The sequence below is a fragment of the Muntiacus reevesi genome, chromosome X (genome assembly GCF_963930625.1).
Source record: "Muntiacus reevesi chromosome X, mMunRee1.1, whole genome shotgun sequence".
Classification (NCBI taxonomy): Eukaryota; Metazoa; Chordata; class Mammalia; order Artiodactyla; family Cervidae; genus Muntiacus; species Muntiacus reevesi.
Window position 1 is genome coordinate 137,649,713 of NC_089271.1, and position 23,176 is coordinate 137,672,888.

At 42.5% G+C, this 23,176-nt stretch overlaps 1 protein-coding gene across 5 annotated transcripts in view; it reads left to right on the top strand.

The window, feature by feature from the left end:
- The window catches only part of AMOT (angiomotin), a 61,493-nt gene extending 40,756 nt beyond the window's left edge, over nucleotides 1–20,737 (top strand). For 4 of the 5 annotated variants that reach the window (XM_065915887.1, XM_065915886.1, XM_065915888.1 and 1 more), the window contains 6 exons: nucleotides 6,997–7,146; nucleotides 7,903–8,093; nucleotides 15,563–15,685; nucleotides 16,591–16,823; nucleotides 17,948–18,649; nucleotides 19,241–20,737. In XM_065915887.1, the coding sequence (XP_065771959.1) occupies nucleotides 6,997–7,146; nucleotides 7,903–8,093; nucleotides 15,563–15,685; nucleotides 16,591–16,823; nucleotides 17,948–18,649; nucleotides 19,241–19,338 (1,497 nt within the window). In that variant the 3' untranslated portion in view covers nucleotides 19,339–20,737. Of the gene's footprint in view, nucleotides 1–6,996; nucleotides 7,147–7,902; nucleotides 8,094–15,562; nucleotides 15,686–16,590; nucleotides 16,824–17,947; nucleotides 18,650–19,066; nucleotides 19,140–19,240 lie in introns of those variants that run through there. The other variant, XM_065915890.1, reaches the window with a different exon arrangement.
- The last annotated feature ends 2,439 nt before the right edge of the window (nucleotides 20,738–23,176 follow it).

Consider the following 23,176-nt stretch of genomic DNA (forward strand, 5'->3'; position numbering starts at 1 on the left):
AGATCAAGGCAGAAAGTAAGAATGATTTAAGGAACCACATGAGGAGATCATAGGATTAGGGAAAGAAAGGGAAGGGGGGACTTTAACAGGTTTTTGAAAATTGGTGTTGGATAAGAAAACTTGATTGAATGCAGTGAGTTCCCCCATTCACCGAATATCCAGAGGGAATTTGGTTTATGGTTTAAATGATGGATTTACCTGGCTTCTTCTAGGGGTCTTTGGGTACTCGTCTCTAGACCTGAGCCACTTCCTTGGCTTTAGAAACTTTTCACATGAACTTTCACTTCCTCGAACACTGAAGACATAGGAAAATAAGTCATCTAGGATCCTGTGGAGCATACACACCTTATATGTTCTGTCTCTTACATGTATTATATACATATAAAATAAGGCGGGACCTTTATTTTATTTTTACTCCAAGAATATGCCTATACAGAATTCTAGGATACCATTTTGTCTAGTCCTCTTAGTTACCAGTCAGTAATGAAGGTGAAAAAGGGAAGCTTAGATTCATAAAAGGTTTGTGAGTTGAAAGAGTTTGAGAGATCATTCATCTATCCTAGTGTTGCTTTTCTTTTTTTTTTCCTTAACTTGTTAAAACCTAGTGGGCAAGGTGTTCCTAAGGGAGAGAATTCCACATCCAAAGGCAGTGAGGGCTGAAGTACCAGGGGCTCCTCAGGAACTTGAAGTTATTATATTTAACCATGTTAAAGTGTCAAGTGTGACTAGATGATGAAGTGACATAAGATGAGAAGCCCATTCTTTAGGGCAAACAAAGCACAAGAATATATATATACAGTGGACCTTTGCACAACACTGATTTGAACTGTGTAGATCCATTTATATGCAGACTTTTTCAGTAGTGAATACTGTAGTAGTATATGATCCTCCAGTTGGTTGAATCCATGGATATGGAATTTTGGATATAGGGGAACCACATATATGGAAGGCTGACTATAAAGTTATACATAGATTTTTGACTGCAGGGAGAGTCAGCACCCCTAACCCCTGTGCTGTTCAGGGGTCAACTGGATATTATATATATCTTCAAAGATGTAACAGTCTCTCTTTTGAAATGAAGTTTTATATAGAACTGTCATTATAAAACACATAAAAGAGGGGACTTCCCTGGTGGTCCAGTGGTTTACAATCCACCTGCCTATGCAGGGGACACGGGTTGGACCCCTGGTCCAGGAAGATTCCACATCCCGCTGAACAACTGAGCCCATGCTCCACAACTACTGAAGCCCATGCTCTAGAGCCTGTGAGCTACAACTACTGAGCCCATGCCCTGCAATGACTAAAGCCCTTTTGCCCTAGAGTTCAAACATTGCAACTACTGAGCCCTTATGCTACAACTACTGAAGCCTGCATGCCTAGAGACTGTACTCCACAACAAGAGAAGCCACCACAATGAAAAACCCATTCAACACAACTAGCGAGTAGCCCCCCCTCCCCCGCCTTGCCACAACTAGAGAAAGCCCATGCATAGCAACAAAAACCCAGGACAGCCAAAAATAAATAAAAGAGGAGTCACTTGCTACAACTCACTAATCGCAGGTGGCTTCTAAAGCACTCCTTAGAATGCTAGGACTCTGGAACAGTTTGAAAATCACTCTGAGGGCAGGTACCTTATCTGTAAAGGACCAGAAAGTATATATTTTCAGTTTTGTGGACCGTATAGTTTCTTTTGCAATTGCAGCTGCTCAACTGTGCCATTACAGCAGGAAGACAGCCCTAGCCAATATGTAAATAACTGAGCATGGCTGAATTTGGCCCACTGCTGACCATTTTGGTTAGCTGGCCCCCAAAACCTCTGGAGAAATATCAATAACCTCAGATATGCAGATGACACCACTCTTATGGCAGAAAGTGAAGAAGAACTAAAGAGCCTCTTGATGAAAGTGAAAGAGGAGGGTGAAAAAGTAGGCTTAAAGCTCAACATTCAGAAAACTAAGATCATGGCATCAGGTCCAATCACTTCATGGCAAATAGATGGGGAAACAGTGGAAACAGTGGCTGACTTTATTTTTGGGGGGCTCCAAATTCACTGCAGATGGTTACTGCAGCCATGAAATTAAAAGACGCTTACTCCTTGGAAGGAAAGTTATGACCAACCTAGATAGCATATTAAAAATCAGAGACATCTCCTCTGTGATGGGAAAGAAAAGGAAAAAAAAAAGGGAAAAAAAGGAAAAAAAATAAAATAAAAATCAGAGACATTACTTTGCCAACAAAGGTCTGTCTAGTCAAGGCTATGGTTTTTCCAGTAGTCATATATGGATGTGAGAGTTGGACTATAAAGATAGCTGAGCACCAAAGAATTGAGGCTTTTGAAGTGTGGTGTTGGAAAAGACTCTTGAGAGTCCCTTGGACAGCAAGGAGATCCAACCAGTCCATCCTAAAAGAGACCAGTCCTGGGTGTTCACTGGAAGGACTGATGTTGAAGCTGAAACTCTAGTACTTTGCCACCTAATGCGAAGAGCTGACTCATTTGAAAGGACCCTGATGCTGGGAAAGATTGAAGGCGGGAGGAGAAGGGGACGACAGAGGATGAGATGGTTGGATGGCATCGCTGACTCAGTGGACATGAGTTTGGGTAAACTCCGAGAGTTGGTGATGGACGGGGAGGCCTGGCATGCTGCAGTCCATTGGGTCGCAAAGAGTCGGAAATGACTGAGCGACTGAACTGAACTGATAACCTCTCTCATTTTTTACAAATGGGAGAACAGGGAAGGAAATTACCATTAAGAGCAGAGGTGGGACTAGAACCCAAGTCTCCTGATTGCCACCTTGCTCCTTTACCTTTACTGTCAAATGGAAATTTCTGATGTGTGTGTACAAATGTGTGCGGTGGGGCAGGAAATGACGTCTGCCTAAGTGTCTTTATTTAAACAGTACCTTTGACTCTAGGTAAACTATTTCTCGGACTTTCCTGGTGGCACAGTGGTAAAGAATTCGCCTGCCAATGTAGGAAACTCAGGTTCAATCCCTGGGTTGGGAAGATCCCCTGGAGAAGGAAATGGCAACCCATTCCAGTATTCTTGTCTGGAGAATCCCATGGACAGAGGAGCCTGGTGGGCTATAGTCCATAGGGTCACAAAGAGTCAGACTTAGTGACTAAGCAACAACAAAAACATTTCTCATAAAGCAGAAGTGCCCTCCAAATTGTATCATTTTGAGAGAATATGGTGTCCTTACAGCTTCTAATTGTATCTCCAATGAAAGGCCTTACCCTCTGAAGATACGTGAAGCTCTGTTCCACAAGGGGTTTGAGGTCTCCTTGTTATATGCCTTCCTGGGGCAAAATGGCTATGTTTTTAATGCCTTATTGATGTGATAATTAGAGTTATTGAGATAATGAGAACCATGTCAAGGCTATCTGGAGTGAATGTTCCAAGTTGAGAGGACAAGAGCATGTGCGACTTGGCATTAACTTTTTCTTTAAAACAGAAAAACAACTCTGACTACTTTTTGTACCAGACATTCTACTAAGCACTTCATTTTTATCTGATTTGTTCCTTCTAGAGGTATATTGAATTATCATCATCTTTATGCTACTGATGAATGAGTAAATGGAAGTTCAGGGACATTAAGTAGCTTTCTTCAGATTTCATAAAATTATTAAGTGGGAGAGCCAAGATTTGGACTTGGGTAGCCTGAGGCCAGAGCCCATGACCTTAACCACTTTCCTGTATGGCCTCTCTATTTACCTGGAAGGAACCACTGACATTTCTGATGGCATTGAAATGTGAAGTTGGGGACTTAGGATGTCCTAATTACTGAGCTAACATTTGAGGAGCTTAGCATATGAGATAGATTTACAGAAGAGAGGCAGAAAATAAAAGGGGATTTACCATGATGAAGGAAAAAATAAAGCATATAAAGTCTAGGATAATAGAGGAGTTAATAAGCTTAATAGACCTGTGTTATTTTCTGTATATAGATCAGACCTAGAAAACATAGAATATGCAACCTTGAAGATTGCTGACTTCATTGAGTGCATCTTTATAGGGTCTTACACTGGTAGTATCCACTGGTAGTATCTAACAGTTGTCCTTTTGTATCCTAAATTATCTAGGGGTTAAGCATTTACTAGGTGATCTTGGTGTTTATAGGGCTTCCCTGATGGCTCAGATGGCTGAAATGTGGGCGACATGGGTCCAATTCCTGGGTCAGGAAGATCCCCTGGAGAAGGGAATGGCAACCCACTCCAGTGTTCTTGCCTGGAGAATTCCATGGACAGAGGAGCCTGGCGGGCTCCAGTCCATAGGGTTGCAAAGAGTGGGACAGGACTGAGCAACTAACACTGACTTTCTTGGTGTTTATGTTTGAGCTGCACTGTTTCTTCTTTTAAAGAAAGTAGAAGAGTTATGCCAACAATAGAGGTCCTGGTACCTTGTGGAAAACCATCCCAGTGACAAAACATAATGGGATTTTTCTTAGCCTGCTTGTGGAAGTTGTCTGACTTGTATAACTGTCTTCAGCCAACTCAGAAAACTCTAGGCCTTTATTGCTTTTCCCTTCCAGATGGGTTGGCTCAGTGACTTCTGCTGGGGATTCCTTAGCTAAGACATTGAGGGTACCTTTCTGAAGAAAGACAAGGCATGGAGAAAGACACCTAGCCCTGGACTGCTTATTTTTCAGTTCTCTGAGCTTACATTGCAGTACTTTACCATCAAGGCAAGAACTGCATGCTATCTAACTTTAATTGCCTTTAAGTATAACTGCTGTAAGCCTCAGTAATTATAGTTAACATTCTCTGCGTTAACATTGCACGGCTCCCCTAGGGTTTTCAGAGTGATTCACAAATAAATGCATTCAGCTTTAAATAGCTCATCAGAACTATGGAACCCAAAAGGTGAAGGATAGAGGATATTTTCTGCTCTCCAATTACTCAAAGCTTAGCAAAAAGGCAGGGGTGTCCATGGCCTAAAGGTCTCGATTGCCCTAGTCCTTGCTATTACAAATAGTCACATATCCTAGGAAGGAAAGGCTTAAGCTTATTAAGAGAAAGAGAATGGCAATTTTTGTTTCTTTTATATCCTAGGCAAAGGTCTAATGCATTTAGACTTAAAACTCGCCTCAAATGGTTTACAAGGCTAGATTGAACTAGACCTTGGAATGAAAGGAAATGTCAAGAAGTGTAGTGCAAATTTTTTAGGTTTTCCCAGTCACCTAGGCAAAGCATAACACAAGTCTGGTAGGAAAATAGAAGTTTTCTTCTACCTAGAGAAAGTTCAGTGATTCTAATTTGGAGAGAGAGCAGGTATAAGACAAGAAGAGGTTCCCAATTGGCATGTGCCATCATTGTCTAACTGGACATTCTAGAGAGCAGTGATTTGGACACATTGCCTTGAAACTGTTGCCTGGTTTCTGCAATGAGGGAGTCAGGTTGGTTCTTCTGGCTTGGCTCCAGCTAACTGGATGGGGGCAATGCTGGTAAAGTGGGTAACCTTTTAACATTGAAACTGTAGGTATCTCAAGGTCTTGGGAATTTGTTGGAAAGTTAGAGTTGAGCTGAATTCTTGAATTTCCTTTGAACCATGCTATCAGTAATATCTTCACATTTAAATCTTTGTAGTGAGATTTCAGGAAAATAATAATAACAGATGTGAACAGCTGGGAAGAATTTCTGCTATAGAGTCCATGAGTTGATTTTATTAGCAAGAGAGGCACTCCCACTAGCATTTTAAGTATTAAGGAGCATCATCTGCTCATTCCTAACAATTTGGGAAGGTTGTACTTTCCCCTATCTTCTTAGATGTTGAGAGTTTGTATGTTGGTGGTGGTGGTAGTGTAGTTGCTAAGTCATGCCTGACTCTTCTGTAACCCCGTGGACTGTAGCCCACCAGGCTCCTCTGTCTAGGGGATTTCCCAGGCAAGAATACTGGAGTGGGTAGCCATTCCCTTCTCCAGGGGATCTCCCTGACCCAGGGATCAAACCCGCATCTCCTGCATTGGCAGGCACATTCTTTACCACTGAGCCCCCAGGGTCTATATGCCTTCTTTTAAAAGCTCTGAAATTCTCTTCATTCCTTCCTTCCAATGGAATCAGGGATTTTCCATGATGGAATTTGCCTTGGAAGTTACAAGGGTACAAAGAATTCAAACTCTTAGTCCCAGCTCGCTTCAGCTTTTGTTTTTGGTTATGGTTCATAGACTTACAAAGAGGAAGAATTATATGTGATCTCATTTAGTCTTAGCTTTGATTCATTATTTGGCATCTTTAGATATCTTTAAAGGTCCCAGAGTGAAAGTTAAAAGATTACAGTCCAATGTTATCAACTCAGGCTCATGAGTGAGGCAGAAATCGCAAATGACCTGTGTTCTTTTAATATAGAACTGGTGGTACAGTGCTGATCAATGAAGAGACTAAAGACTTTTGAACCATTGCGTGGCACCTTAACTTTTGAGGGGCAGAAATGTTCCAGGAGCACAGTAGTGATGACACTGAGTAATTACTAGGACTGTAGAGTTCAGAAAGACAATTCTGGCCTCCTTGTTGACCACCCTTTTGACCACCCACTTGAAGGGGAGACTGCTATATAAAGGGGCTTCCTTTCCATTCCAAATTAAACTCTTATCCCTGGGGAGCCCCCTTTCATTCTTCAGCATTCCCCCAATATAATGACCAAAATAAGATATTCCTCCCTCAGAATATTACAGTTTCAAGAAGGGAAGAGGTGAGGACATCTACAGATGGGAATCTTAGGAGCTTGCTAGCAAAGATTCTCTTGATAGAAATAGACTTGGGGAAAACATAGATAGAGGGAGAGATGAAAAAGGAGCTCCTAATTCCTATCTGCTGAGACATTCTCTGTATGGTCAACACAAGGCAGCCTTCTACTCACGAAGTATCTTCTTGCCATTCATTCTTTCCTGGAGCTGGACAGGAAGAGATGTAAACATAGGGCTGGATTTGGGGGGCTCTGTATAACTGACCCTGTTGTTCTTTTCCTTCCATCTTGCATTTCTCCCAATCTGGATTTTCAGCTAAAGAAGAAGCAAGTGTATGTAGATAAGGTGGAAAAGATGCAGCAGGCTCTTGTACAGCTCCAGGCAGCATGTGAAAAGCGAGAGCAGCTGGAGCACCGTCTCCGGACACGACTGGAAAGAGAACTGGAATCCCTCCGAATCCAGCAGGTATGGACAATTTCCAGAAAGTGAGATGGCTCCTGATTGCCCATTTGTCAGATAGTGTCTGACATGAGAACCAAAAATACACTCTTACCCCACCTGGTCTTACCCCAGAGTGGCTCCCAATTGTAAAGACATAGTCGGCTTCCTTAGCTTCCTAGCGCAGCATAATCCTTAATGCCTTATAAGAGGTAAAGATGCTATACAAACAGATTTTGGAACATTTTAGGATTGGAAATGGTCTTTAGAGTCATTTAGCCATACATCTTCTCACTTTTTTTTTTTTTTTTGGCCCCATGGTTGGCATCTTAGAACTTAGTTCCCTGACCAGGGATTGAACCCATACCTCCTGTAGTGGAAAGCGTGGAGTCTTAACCACTGGACTGCCAGAGAAGCCCCCTATCTCCTCAATTTCAGATGAGAGAAAATCAAGACCCAGGAAAGGTGGCATGATTCACTTAAGATCACACAAGTTTAGGGGAAAGGTAGAGATCAAATCCCAGATTTTTAATTTCTGTTTCTATGATCCACTTTCTTGAGCAGCATGACAATTTGATACAGCAGGCTCCTTTTATGATCCAGATTCACATACTCAAGCCTAAGGTAGAAAGTCCTAGGAATTTCCCTAGCTTCTGAATTGAAGTCCAAACTGCAGTGGCTTGGGCAGTAATCATGTCCAAAAATAAGGGCTCTTCAAATGGGACCCGTCCCACCACGGTCCTAACTCAGTAATGTCAGAGGTCTCGGCATCTCCCCCAACAGCGCCAGGGCAGCTCTCAGCCCACCAACGTTTCAGAATACAATGCCGCTGCACTGATGGAACTCCTTCGTGAGAAGGAAGAGAGGATCCTGGCCCTGGAAGCTGACATGACTAAGTGGGAGCAGAAGTACTTGGAGGAGAATGTGATGAGACATTTTGCTCTGGATGCTGCGGCCACTGTAGCTGCTCAGAGGTAAGTAGTTGGCTGGTAAAATCTTGGCATGAAGGGCAGGAGTGGTGGGGACAACAGAAAAGTAACCGAGCGATAGTTTTTCCAGTGTTTATTCCCCCCCCCCCATCATGTTGTGTTCTTTTTTCTTGGTTTCTGCCTAAGTGTGTTTTTTTTAGTTTTTTTTTTTTTTTTTAATCTGGTTCTACAGAGACTGGGCCTTCCCTGGTAGCTCAGCTGGTAAAGAATCTACCTACAATGCAGGAGACCCTGGTTTGATTCCTGGGTTGGGAAGATCCCCTGGAGAAGTGATAGGCTACCCACTCCAGTATTCTGGGTCTTCCCTGGTGGCTCAGATGGTGAATCCACCTGCAATGCGGGAGACCTGGGTTCGATCCCTGGGTTAGGAAGATCCCCTGGAGGAGGGCATGACAACCCACTCCAGTATTCTTGCCTGGAGAAACCCCATGGACAGAGGAGTCTAGTGGGCTACAGTTCATGGGGTCGCAAAGAGTTGGACACGACTGGGCGACTAGCACCGCACAGCATATGCAGAGACTGAATGACTGTAGGGGCTGCGGGTACGGGATTTGAAAATTCAAGTTACTGATGAACTTTCTAGACTCATAGTTCAGCTTTTCTCAGGAGCCCAAACAATTGCAGACAGGATCAAGTTGTGTACATCTCTTTCCCCAGGGCCTCAGGTTTTTTGAGCCACATGTGTAGGTTTCTTTGTTTAGCCCCAGAACTGGAATGAAAGCTTCTCAAGAGAAATGCCACTCCAAAACTAAATGTCACTCAGGAGTGGCTACTGCCATTTGATAGCTCTGGCTCCTCCAAGGTATGCCGAAGGTTGTACTGAACCCGAATCTGTCTGTGCCCTTTGAGAAGGTCTATATTTGAAGCCCACATTCTCAGTGTCCCTGAGTTCATCACATGTAAGCAGTCACATTCCATTTGGTAAGGGAGAGAAAGTGGCAGGAGGCTTTTTCTTTTTTTCTTTTTTTTTGCCTTTTATGTGTTTCCCCTCTTCTCGTTATAAATGTTTATTATTGGTCTTTGGAGGACACTGTGCTCTTATCCAGTTTGTCTGTCTTGCTGCTGTTTGTAATCATCTGTTGGGAAAGAAACAAAAACTAAATTTGAATCAGGAGATGGTGTGTGTTGGAGATACAGGCAGAGGCATGGTCTGGAGTTGGGTAGCTAAGGCAGGCTGTAGCATATTGCACCCAGATAGGTCTCTACACAGAAAGTTATTAAAAATCTTGGTGTTGTTTTAGCATTCTCCTAAATGCGGTAAGCCAGCAGAGCCTGGCAGCGCTTGCCAGACTTGGGCTGGAATATGTGTAGAGGGGGCGGTGGATACATTTATTTTTGAGTCCTTCTCTTGCCAAATCAGAGGGAGGTCAATGCTTAAAAGCTGGACTGGTGGTTTGTAAATCTATTCCCAGTGCTTCAGGAAGATGGCTTACATTTCGCTAATGTGATCTGTCTGTTTTCACATACTCCCCTATAAACCTTAAACAAATTGCCTGTGTCTTGATTTTGAGGTCTTCATGGGCTTAAGCTTACCTGTCTTTTTTCTTTGTTCTTCTGAGAACAGTATGCTCAGTATATGCCAGTGTAGTAATAGAGTACATAGAAGCCGCAGCTATGCTGGAGGATGGTTAAGAAGTTTGTAGGCAGCTTAGAAGCAGAATGAAGCATAATTTTAGCTGCTGGTTCCCAAGAAAACACCTGTGCCCACTATTTGTTCAGAGGTTGTTCAGGAAACCCTAACGATGAAAGGGAGATGAGGGCATTTTTGTCATCTTTGGGCAGAAACTTAGAAAGCTAGAGCTCATGAAGGTGTGCTGTGTGAGAAAATGTTGGTGCTGGGACGTTTGCTATTGAAACTGACTTCCGAATAAACTCCAGGTCAAAATTCAGAAAACGTAGGAGGTTGTCATTTGGAGGCCTTATATAAAGAAACTACCCCATTCCTGCCTGCTTGGAAAGTTTAGAATATGGGGAGAATCCCCTTTCAGATGAATTTCTTTCCAGAGTCTGTTGGCTCCCGTAAAAGAGATTTAATTTAAATTGAATTCCTTTAAATCACCAGGTAGAAAGTTTCCATGTAATCACTATTTTCAGTAAAATGTGCATGCTTATCATTTAATGATAAAAAGCAGCCAGTTCCCACCTAGTAGGAACACTTTGTAATAGTTCCCTGGACAAACATTCCATATCTGGACTGTGTACCTTTTGCATGCCTATTAATACAACCCACAGGAGAGATTGAGAGATTGTATTTGAATTCCTGTAAAATGAATTGGACTAGGTGATTCCTCCAGACCCTTCTATTGCTAAGATTATACTATTTTCCAAATATTTGCATCTTATGCTCTGCCATGGAGATTGGTCTCCTTTTCCTCCTTTCTTTCTTTATGAGAGTTCAGATTTGGAAACTGGCATTCAGAAAACTTTATTTCAGAACCTGTGTGCTTTTCTGCCTTCCCTTCCAACTTCTCTTGCCATTTATTTCCTCTCCAATGATTTCACTTTCCCTCCTCCCAATCCTTAATGTATTGACCAAGGTTCTGCTCTTTGCCCCTTTCTGTAGTAAAGCCTTTATATCTTGTTTTCTTTCAGAATAATTTTTAAGTGCCTAGGCTATTGGCTGCAGATGGAAAGTGCTCAACATATTTTTGAGAAATAAAGGAAGGAAAGAAAGGACAAAAAATGAAAGAAGGAGAAAAGAAATGAAAGAAGGACAGAAATGATTTCTCAGTCTACAACTTAAATCCTTAAGTCTAGTGTCACATTGTAATGGCCTGCTTGGTTTCTTCTGTGTATTCTGCTAGTATCCCAAACTTAATATATTCCTAATATAATAGCTCATAGGTAAATAACAGGTTTCATGATTAGGAAATATTGCTTTGGTGGTGTCAATGGTAGTTTCAGAATTTTTTTCAATTGAAGTATTAGCTACATACTTAAAAACTACTCATTTTAAGTGTCTGGTTTGGTGAATGTTGGTAATGATATACAATAATGTAAGATCTTATTGTATATGTATCCACCATCAAAATAGAGGACACATTCTAAAGTGTCCTTATGCCCCTTTAACTGGATCCCTTCCTCCCATGCCTGACCCCAGACAACATCTGTTCTTTGTCATTGTAAGTTTGCCTTTTCCATTGGACAAACTTGCAACATTGCCCAACATTGGGTTGACCAAAAAGTTTGTTTGTTTTTGCAGAAAATCCTGAATGTCATATTTTAAAAAAGGCCATATAGTATGTACTCTTTTTTAAATTTCTTTCACTCAGCACGATTACTCTGAGCTTCCTCTAAGTTAATGTGTATATTAATAGTCTGTTGCTTTTTTATTGCTGAGTAGTGTTCCATCACATGATGTACCACACTTTATGCATTCATTTGATGATAGATTTTGAGACTGTTTCCAGTGTTTGGCCACAGTGAATAATAAAATACAGATTTTTAATACAAAAATAGACATCTGTCTTTCCTCAGGTGAGAAGACATTAGGTTTTCTGTTTATACCCATTCTGGCACTTTGATTCTATGAAACATCTCTTGTCAAAGGGAAAGCTGTCAATGCAAGAAATCACATGCAGTGTTTAACTATAAGATATTCTTTAAGTGCTTTACAATTATTGCTTATCTTAATGATAATTCTTTGAACGAAGTACTAGTTTTCATTCTGTAGACAAGGAAACTGAAGCACAGACAGATGAAAGACTACCCCCAAGATCATACAGCTACTAAAAAGCAGAAGAACCAGGACTTAAATCTACATTTTTGACATCTTAACTGCTATACTCTGCTGTGCCCCATACAGGATGATTTCAAAGGTGGTGAAATAGGGATTATCCCCTTTCGAGAGTTACTATTTGAGGTTTATTTAGTTTCTTAGACTATTATAAATAATCTCAATAACATAGCCTACATTATAACTTCATATTATTGTGTTCCTAAAGATTCCTCTCTAGATGCCTAATGTAGATGAGGGAAATTACTAGCAAGTAGGAGTTCATCTAAGAAGAACCAATTTGGCAGTGCAGATTTTTAGTTTCAGCTCACAAATGGTGATCTATTTCTGAATAGCAGCAAAAAGATAAAAAGATAAAACACACCTGATCAACCATGTAACTTATTTCTTTGCACTTACTAAATTAGGTTGTTATTGTTCTCCAAATGTGCAGTGTTTCACTTTTATTTGGGACTAAGTACATCTGGGAAAGAGGGAAGTAAAGAAATGGATAGCAGAGGGTAGAAGCTGGTCACACTCGTTATGCATGTCTACCTAATCTTGCATTGTGGAGATCTTTCTCCAGTTCCTTTCTCGGTTTTTCCTCTCATTCTACCTTCTGTCTTTGTTATCTTGCTCTCTACTCTAGCTTCAAATAGTAACTCTGACATCTCTAAGATTAAAGTTAGAATTTTCAACAACTTGTATATTGTCATGGCTATTCAATAAGATACTTTAACTCCACTGTAACTAAAATCAAAACTCAAAATGTTTTCCAAAAAAGAGAGAGAGAGAAAAGTTCTTCTTGGTTTCCTATCACAGAAATAGAGCAGTATGCCATCCTTTCTAGTCATTTGAATTAGAAACAACAAAGTCCTCATTCATTCTTCCGTCTCCCTAACACCCACATTTAAATAGTCTCCAAGTTCTAGCAATTCTGCCTCCTGTAGCCTGTTTCCATTTCCTGTGCACTTCACTGGGTCCCATTTTCAAAATCTGTTGCTGGGATTATAACCTTTCTGACTGGCCTGCCTGATTCTGGTGTTATGGTTCCTTTCATCTCTTCATCACATTTCAGCAGAGATAAAGCTATCTTCCTAAAATACAGCCTGGATTATTTCATTCCCTTTGAAAAGCTCTAATAATCTTCGGTGCCTATTGGAATAAAGTCCAAACTCATTTCTGTAGTAATTAATTCTTTACTTTTTTCCCCCCTCCTTGCAAGTTCCCTGCACTCAGATACTAGTCTTATCCATGTCCATTCACTCTCCAGCCTCCCAGGAACTTCAAACACAGTGCTCTACTCATGGCTGAGTTCCCATGTTAAATAAACAAAAGGCTACTACCGATAGGAAAAGATGGCCTTGAAGTTTAAAAGGCCACTAGATGTTTTAATTAGGAGGTCATGGGTGACATTCTAGAAAGCAATGTAAGTAATGTGACAGGGATAACTTTGTCAGACAGAGGAAGGAGAGAGATGATTGAAAGGATAGATGCCAGAAACAGTTTACTTAAGAATTTGAGACAGGATAGTAAATTCACATATCTGGGTTTGGGGTCCGTAGGTTGTCATTTCAAGTCCAGTATCTCTCTACTGGGTACGGTCAGAGTATTGTAAGTTAGCAGGTCAAGTTGCTCCCTCCAGTGCAGTGCCTGCTTGCTTTGGCTTAAGCCATTGGCCTGGTAGCCCTGGTCTAGAAGGAAGATTGATGTTGAAGGCCATCCTGGCAGCTCTGTAGGAATTCACTAAGTGCCCCACATTTTCAGGCTCCATTCCTGAGGAGTTCACAGTGTCCATATCAATTAGCTGGCAGAGCTCTGTGTCCCCAAAATGGTCTTTTATGCAATGAAAGTGGCAGGAAGCCAGCACTGGCTCCCCCAGTGACAGACCGCAAACTCAAGTCCCCAGTGTCAGAGCCAGGCCATCACATGGGAACTCTGCATTGCGGGGAACTCCTCCAGGGTCATACCTAGAGCAGGAATTCATTCACTCATACTCTCTTGTAGGCAATTCTCTTTCTACCTATACTTTTCTCTCTTAATAATGGATAGTTTTGTTGAGGGATTTTCCTGTGCCTGGCACTGCATGTCTTATATGTATACTTTCATTTTATCCCTCCCCTCCCCCATCCCATGAGATATGGGTATAATTATTATCTCAGTTTTGCATACAAGGAGACTGAAGCTTAGGGCATTTAACCAGTTCCTGAGCTCTTAGAGTTTGTTAGTGGCAGAGGACTTGGGAAAGTGGAACTTGACCCTGACGGGGTCTACAGTCAGGGTCTGTGCTCTCAACACTACACAACGCTGCTTTCTCTTGCGTACTTCGGGACACAGGGGCCATTCCCAGTAGGATTACAAGCAAGTGAACTGCACTAGGGCAAATGTAGAATTCTAAGATGCTAAAATATTTTGAATTTAGCAAATGATGAAAGCCAATGTGGTCCTTTCCCTTCTTGTTCTCTAATTACTTCACAATTCAGGTACATTGTTTCCACCTCACGCATAAGGGGCAAGCATTTGGGGGAACTGTAATTTTGCAGAAGCTCTCCAAAGTATCCCAACTTTAATACCAACTTTCTGCCTCTTCATTCCCCTGCCCCTTCACTGCCATCTGCACTGGTCAGTCTCTAAGCTCTCAGGACATAACTAGCTGCCAGCACAAAAGATGCCTGGAGTTCTCATGCAGATCCTCATTCTCAGAGGAAGTATGACACAGCAGAGCCGGTCATTGTTTTCTCAGCCCATTGTCTGGTTTTCTTTAAAACCAATGTGATTACATCAACATTCTTTCTAATCCCTTTTTCTTTCCCTCCAAGTTACTCAAGTAAGATCCAGTTTTCCTCCTCCTCTTCTCTATCACTAGTTCTAAATGAACTAAAGAAAGATGCATAATATCACTCATCAGGAGGATATAGGATTCCCATGTGCCTTTGACTTGCACTGTTTATACATCAGCCTTATCTATGGGTTACATCCTTTCCCTTCCTCTCCGTGTCTCCCCCCCACCCCTTACCTCTCTCACATACACATACACACACATACTTTTCTCCTTGTTAGTTACTCTTTGAGTTAATGGCCTGAGACACTTTCAGATGGAACATGATGGTCCCTCAGGCAGTTGGGACTCTGGCAGGAGACTAGTCAGTTGAGGGGGACTCACTGATTTGGCACTAGAATGTTTCAGATGTAGCTTCGATAGGAATCAAGTGGCACTGACTCAAAGGCCCTGCGTCTCACTCAGTTCCCATGCCCTACCTGAACTGGTCTGTTGACATGTCTAGAGTTCGTTTTTAGCAAACACTCAGGTAGAGTTACTGCTGTTGAATGTAGCAACAGCAATTTGGTACATTCTCTGACTTCCTTCAGAGTTTTCAGAAAAAAAGTCTAGTTTTTTCCCCTCCATGAGTGTCATGAGAATAAAGTGGGCATTTCTCATATGTAATATAAATACTATAAAGTCAAAATATAAATGTCTTCCTACTGCCCGGCCATGATCTAAAAACTTGAAGGGACTTTCTGCCAGAGGTTTTGGGAGAGTGTCTGTAGTTCTGAAGGCAAGCCTGTGCACCTCTCATAGAATCCATCACTGATTCCGTAAGTCACCCAGAAAGCCACCATTCATGATAAATTTGATTTCAGTTTAGGACTTTCTGACAATACGTTTGACTTAGGAGGGAGATAGGATTCATCGATTTTGTTGCCCTCCCATCATCATCACTGCCATTTTCCTTCCCAGGGACACAACAGTCATCAGCCACTCTCCTAATACCAGCTATGACACGGCTCTAGAAGCTCGCATCCAGAAGGAGGAAGAAGAAATCTTGATGGCTAACAAGCGTTGCCTTGACATGGAGGGCAGGTAAAATGCTGATCTGGACTCTGGTGGATCTGCAAGTTGATGCAGAGATACCAGATAGGTCAGTAGGGAAGAGCAAGCATCTTCATTCACTGCAGGGACACCTGATTAGGCAACCTCCTCCACCCCTTCCCCGCTCCCAGCCTGTTATTTAGGATTTGAGATGGAATGACCTTTACCTCGATTATTCTAACTCTGGAATTCCAAGTAATATTGCTTTCCTCATTGTCCTTGGTAATTGCTTTCCATAGGCCCTCTGCCAGAATTTAATTGTTAGTATTTGCACTCTGGGGTATTCTTTCTAGGACTGCACCTTAACTCTGTGGTGCAGTAAAGTGCCTGGCAAAAGAGCATCCACTCAGACTGGGAGATAGGGTATCTGATGTCTCTCATAAGCTCATGGTCACTTACTTGTTAGTCCAAGTTGTAGCCCATTCTTAGAAGTTCTCATCGACTGACTCATCATTTCCATTGACTCAGATTCTTATCTCTGGTACCCACTGCATCAGTTTACTCTCTCATATACAGCCTTTCTTTTCACAGATGCTTTTTCTTTGGCTTCCTAAGGTTTAAGCAATAACTCCTGGATGTTCTGCTGTGCCCATTTGGGTGTGCATTAAAAATTGTTGCAAGACACTGTCTTGTCTTACAACTCAAAAATAAGTAGACCACCCCTTAGTTGAAAAGATAATGGGGAACCTCCCTGGCGGTCCAGTGGTTAAAACTGCACTTCCACTGCAGGGGCCACAGATTCAATCCCTGGTTGAAGATCCCCATACCATGACAGCATGGCCAGCCAAAAAGATTTTTTAGAAAAAGAAAACAGAAGCTCAAGTCCATGCAGGTAGTGAGATCAGAACCTAGAGGTGGCAACAATGTTTTATACGTTTTTTGTCTTTGTCTCTTAGGATTAAGACCCTCCATGCCCAGATTATTGAGAAGGATGCCATGATCAAAGTACTCCAGCAGCGTTCCCGGAAGGAGCCAAGTAAGACAGAGCAGCTGTCATCCATGCGGCCAGCAAAGTCTCTGATGTCCATTTCCAATGCTGGATCAGGCTTGCTCTCCCATTCTTCAACCCTGACTGGCACCCCCATCATGGAAGAGAAGCGGGATGACAAGAGCTGGAAGGGGAGCCTAGGTAACAACAGTAAACACAGCAGATTAAAGTGACATGTTTAGAGAGAACCCTGACTTGGATACATGCCCACATGGCAATGAGAAGGAGTGATGGTCTTGATTCTAGAGAGGAAGATACACCAGGTTCAGTTTTGTCATCCCGAGAGGCTGACTGCATCTTTAGTAGACAGTGTGAAGTGTCACTGAGAGAACACTGACTAAAGCCACAGGCTGATAAGAATCCCAAGTTCTCTTTGGGAAGGAAGATAACGTCAATTTCCTCTTAAAAATTCTCAGCTTTGGCTTTTGCCACGTGGAACCTTTGGCTTTGTGCAAAGCCCATGTGGCTTTTGTGTCATTTAACATTTCAGAATTCCAGCTTTTTCTGTGTTCTTTCCTCCCATATAATAGGAGGACGCAGAGTTCTAGTTAACCTAAGTGGAGCTGGGTGGCAGGTTTTTGTTACCAGAATGTTCTGAGAACAGAATGTACTTTTTAATTCCATTCCTGTCCATTCCTTCCTCTCTATTCAAAACCCCAGAACTTTTGTGGATACCACGAGGCACATTTTTTAGAGCCTGAGGAAACAAGCTCTTTATATTTTTTTATTTTATCTCTTTTTGTTGCTTCCAATACCTCTCTTGGTCCTCTGACACTTGCAGTGTCCTTTGGTTAGAGTAGGTATCTGGGGGACCATGGTCAGGATGAGAGCCTTAGATCATGCAATTGCTATCACACCCATCTGCGACCACAGAATCCTTGTCTCAGTCCTTTTCAGCTGTCTGCTAATGGCTAGTGTCAGTTACAAGTGGAACCAAGCAGAAGCATTCTGACAACTTGTTGGAAATCAATCACCATTGGAAAAATAAATCAAAACAGATATCCAGGACACATAAAGGTTTAATTTGTTGTGCTGGGAGTTAGAGAACGAAAACCAGAAGGGATCTGCCCAGTCTGAAAGAAACTTTGAGCCAGCCCTGGTGGGAGGTGCCTGACAAACTGATTCCTGGGTTCACTGGAGGCCCAAGGAAAGAATTTGGAGCTGTTCCTATTTCCTCCTGAACCTCCTGCAAGGAAGAAGAGGTTATCAGGTGTCTATTGGAAGAGCCTATAGTTTTCTAAGTTCTCTCCTCCTTTCCTTGGTAGGTATCCTCCTGGGTGGAGACTACCGTGTGGAGTCAGTTCCTTCCACCCCTTCGCCTGTGCCGCCCTCGACTCCCCTGCTGTCGGCTCACTCGAAGACAGGCAGTCGGGACTGCAGCACCCAAACGGAACGGGGAGTAGAATCCAACAAAACCAACGCTGTAGCTCCCATCTCTGTTCCTGCTCCAGTTGCTGCTGCCGCAGCCGCTGCCACCACTGCCACCAACACCACCACCATGGTAGCTGCTGCTCCAGTGGCTGTCGCTCCTGCCGCTGCTCCAGCCACTGCTGCCGCCACCACCCCGTCTCCAGCAACTGCTGCTGCTACTCTGGCTGCTGCCGTTTCTCCAGCTGCCGCCGCAGCTCCAATTCCAGCTACTGCCTCTGCTGTCACGGCTACTGTTGCTCCTGCTGCCGCCGCCGCCACCGCCACCACCGCCACCACCACCACCATTCAGGTTGCTCCAGCTGCTCCGGCTCCGGTTCCAGCTCCAGCTCCGACTCCGGTTCCAGCTCCGGCAGCGGCTCAGGCTTCTGCTCCGGCTCAGACTCAGGCACCAACTCCAGCTCCGACTGCGGCTGCTCCTCCAGCTCCAGCTCCAGCTCCAGCTTTGACTCAGGCTGAGGCTCCTGCAAGTCCAGCTACTGGTTCTGGACCACGCCGTTTGTCTACACCAAGCCTGAGCTGCAATCCGGATAAGCCAGGTAAGGATTCTCTGGGTCAGGTAGCTCGGGGTTTTGCCCTCAGTTATGGATTGGTGGGTTGGCCTGATGTGTAGGCACAGTTGGTCATGTGGGCTAGCCTTTTCAAGTGCTAAAGCAGATTCATCAGAAGAGATGAGGGCAGAGAGCCTGTCAAGGACTTCTCCAGGACAGGAATGGGGATGAGGCAAAGTCATTCTCCAAGTAACAGTAAATGCTCAGATGAACAAGATGCTGAGGGTAGTGGGCCAATCTTACTTTGCCGTAGACTTTAATATGGGCTCTAAAGCCATTTCTCAAATTCTGAGTGTTTCTGAGCTGCCAATGCAGGGGGTGTGAGTTTGATCCCTGGTAGAGGAATTAAGATCCCACATACTACACAGTGTGGCTAAAACTTTTTTTTTTTTTTTTTTTTTTAAGAAATGAGGATGTATACCTATGGCTGATGCATGTTGATGGATGGCCAAAACCAATACAATATTGTGAAGCAATTACCCTTCAATTAAAAATAAATAAAATAATTTTTTAAATGAGGATAAAATGTGAGTTTTCACCTTGTTCCTAAGTGTTTTCTAAACCTTTATTTCCATTTAGATGGCTCTGTTTTTCACTCCAATACTCTGGAAAGAAAAACTCCTGTTCAGATCCTGGGACAAGAGCCTGATACAGAGATGGTGGAATATCTCATCTAAACAGTCGAATCAAGAGCTGCAGTGTATCAGCAAGAATTCTTTTAATCATTCTTCCCTTTTGTTTGTTCTTATTTTGAGGGTGAGGACAAGGGTTGGGGGAGGGGATTTTTTTAAAGGAACTTTTTATTGAATCAACATAGTACTTAGGTGATACCATACGAACTCCAGTCTGTTCTGGTACCCTTAGGGAGTACCTCTAAAGCCAGATCCATTCGAATGTGCTCTAAAGTTTATTGTTTGGGTTTATACAACTACTAGGACTGTTAATAGCTGGATATACATCAATGTTCTCAACGTGCTGAAATTTGTTTCACATTTCCATATTCCAGATCATTCTTTTAGAGAAGAGCACAGTATGTTTGGAAGACAGTGTGTAACATGTAGTTCAGAAGTGGGAAGCCAGAGAGGATTGAGGTGTGTGCTGTTTTATATGGTTACCACCTAGGCAGCATCCAGAGAGAGCTCTTGCTTTGGGCTCATGAAAGGGAATAGTTTTAGAAGCTGTGTAAACTGGAGAAAAGTTAGGGAGTATTGGGCTGTGGAAGGGTGCTGGAGTTAATTTCCCCCTCCCAATTTCCCAGCTACCCTGGGCCAGGAGATTGTGTTTATCTTTTATTTCAGTGGTGCTTTGGAAGTGGGTTCTTTTGGTTCCCCTCGTGGAGGTTCAAACATTCATATATATACTCTGGAGTAATTTATGCATTTGGATAATTAATATATTGCTTTCAGATGCTAGGAGAGTAAATTAGCTGAGTGATGCACAACTTCTGTCTTAGGGAGTTAGACCATCTGAGGCCTTGACGGACAGTTGCATGAGGTGCTGTATGCAGACTTGTGTAGTCTGTGTGGAGCCAGGAACACAGCTTGCTTGCCTTTCCTGAGACCAAGCTGCTTAGTGTTTATTTCTTCTCCAGCACAAATTCACTGGCTGTGTCACCAGTCTCAAATTGCTAATCATTGGCAAAATGAGGAAGCATTTTTGTTGACAGGTTGAAGGCTTTGAAGTTCTGGTGACTTCGTTGAAATAACTCGTGTTGTTTTCCCAAATTCTTCCCATACGTCTTAAAAGACAAATTTGGCTCTCACCTCCAGTGGAATAGCATCAGAAGCCCAAAGTACTGTGCTGCAGTCGGGGGAGAGGGGGCTGCAGCACTATTCTCAGCTACCTCTTCTCACTGCCAGTGACTCCATCTTGGAACACCTTTGGAGAGCAGCAGGAAACACACATGTGGGCAGGGACCAACGAGGCCATAGCCCAAGCTTTGCCTTTGGGTGGCCTCTAGGGACACAGAAGGGCTGTCTGTTGCCACAGGTCTCTGCTCTGTGTCACTTCTCTGCCCTTCATTAAGGTGACAGATCCACAGACAATGTCATTAAGATCAGTTTTCAGGGGTATTGGGTGGGGGGTGAGGGAAGGAAGGGAGGTGTTAGATAAGGGTGGGGGGGATAGGGGTTTGGGGATGTGTTAGCTAGAAATCAGATTAATAGAAGAGTAGGCCTGATATATTACATTGTGAGGCATAGTGGCTGGAAGGAACTTTAGCGATATAGCCCTACCCCCCTCATTTTAGTAATGAGGAATCTGAGACCTGGAGAAGTTAAGTGACTTTTTCAAGACCACACACTATAGCTTTCCACTCTGCCAGTTACCATCCTTATTTTGGGAAACATTTTTTCTATACAAAATGCCCCAGTTTAAGAAGAAACACCAACATGGTCCAGGGCACATGCGTTTTGGACAATGTCCCTGGCTCGAGTAATTTGTCCAACGTTTTGAATTCCTTGCTTCTCCTGCAGTGCCTTTTGCAAGGTTTTTGCTTTCCTGATCCTTATTTCAACAGAGTCACGTGAAACATCCCCCTAAGAAATCAACCTCACTTCTCTTGCTATGGGTTTGGGTATCAGATCATTTTACAGGGTTCCTCTGTGAATGTAGGAATGGCATATTTAACAACATTTTTGTATTGTTCCTCAAAGGAATTATTTTGTCTGTAGTGAGGGAGAGACAGGAGGGAAGGTGATGTGACTTTTCAGCCAGTCTTGACTGAAATTTTCAAAAATGAAGTGATCATCCTACACAAGTCCTCAGTCATCAACTGAACCCCAAATAGAAATTAAAAGTGCAGTTGTGTTAATACTCACTCATACTACCATTTAGTCATGGGGGGAAACCCTCACGTAATAGAAGCAACAAGTAGCAAACCTCAGGACTGCTACTTTCTATTCAAGTAAATAGAAAAGAAAAAGAAGAAACCAACATTTCATCTACTCCTTTCATGATTATGACACATTGCCAAGCTTTTGCTAGCTCTGGGAGCCATCGTTTTAATCACATTTTGTAAGGTGACAAATGTCATACATTCCACACTGTGTGGCAGCCATCTCTTTAGACTCCTATATTTTGAGGAAAAGAGGAAGTTCTTGGCCAACTACTATTTTGAACTTTTCACAACTTCTCTGCCCCCTCACACCAGAGGGAGTCCCTTTTGGTTCAGTTTTTAATCCCAGGTAATTTGCTAAAGTAATACGGAACATCTAAGAGATGGAAGAAGTCCATGTCAGTGTTTTCTGTTTACTGGGAGGATAGATCCAGCCTTTTCAGAAAATCTCTAATAGGTGTAATTTTAAAAATTCAGGTTTATGGGAGAAATCTCAAGTTAGTCACCTTTTCATGATTGTGTGGAAGTAATAACATTTGGGGGATTCTTCTGGACTCCCACTTATCTATGCATTTTACTGGCACCTCAGGATAGGAGGGTGACCTTGTTGTCTTAACTTGTACTGCCTGGTGGTCTCTGGGGACCTTCTGAGTCAGTTGTATACCAATGTCCCATGTACAGAAAAACTTCATTAGAATAAACATTACTTGATATAAAATTCCTATTAACAATTTTTTATTAAATAAAACTAGCTTGAGCTGTCTTTTAAGACCATGCATCTGATTATTGTTTTAATGAAGGATTTATTCTCAATGCTGCTTTTGAGCTTCAGGACGACAGGATAGTGGGAATCTAAAATATCTGATGTCATCTGCCATAGGAAACACACCAAGAGCCCAGTCGTGCATTCTTTTTCTTTTTACAGAGTGGGTGGGGATACCAGTTGGGAAACGAACAAACTGACTGTGCAGACTACTTTTTTATCAAGAGCCTAACCACTCATAATTCGGCAGCTTCAAGTGTATACATATGCACTAACTTTTATAAATGATATTCTCTTGTCTGTTAGCCATGCAATCTCATTATCTCAATTGCTCATTCACATTTGGAATGTGTTACTTAAAATGTGTGCAGTCTTGCTGAACATGTTTTCAAAGGAAGGCATCAGCTGTGGGCTAATTGCCACCAATTTCGGCCTGCCATGATCCTTGGAAATATATCTTCCAAGTACCATCCATCATCAGTTAGACAAGTGCTGGGAGTTTGTTTATTTTTCTCTGGTAGCAACAATGAGTTACGTGGAGCCATCAAACCTCCTTCTGGACTCCCTTGTGATTGATGGCATGTGTTTGCAGAATGGATAGCTGAGGTTGGCAGATGGCTGGACAGGAATCACCTTTGATTTAAAATGTATGTGGCCCCATAATGATGGAGACCCTGTTCTGTAATCAACTGAGCTAGTTCCAATAAAGTTAAGCAGGTTTGAATCCACTTTGTGCCTATCTTTTCACTGATAATAAAGTTAGCTATTTTAAAATGCAACACTGTGTGGAAAATGCTTTGGTGTTTACCCAGAAGGGGCTTTATTTATTCTGTATCTGTGATTACTTTCAATTCAGTGTCCAGTGAAATTACCTTTGAAGGGCAGCATGTGGCAGACTTTGCATTTGTTTAAAGTA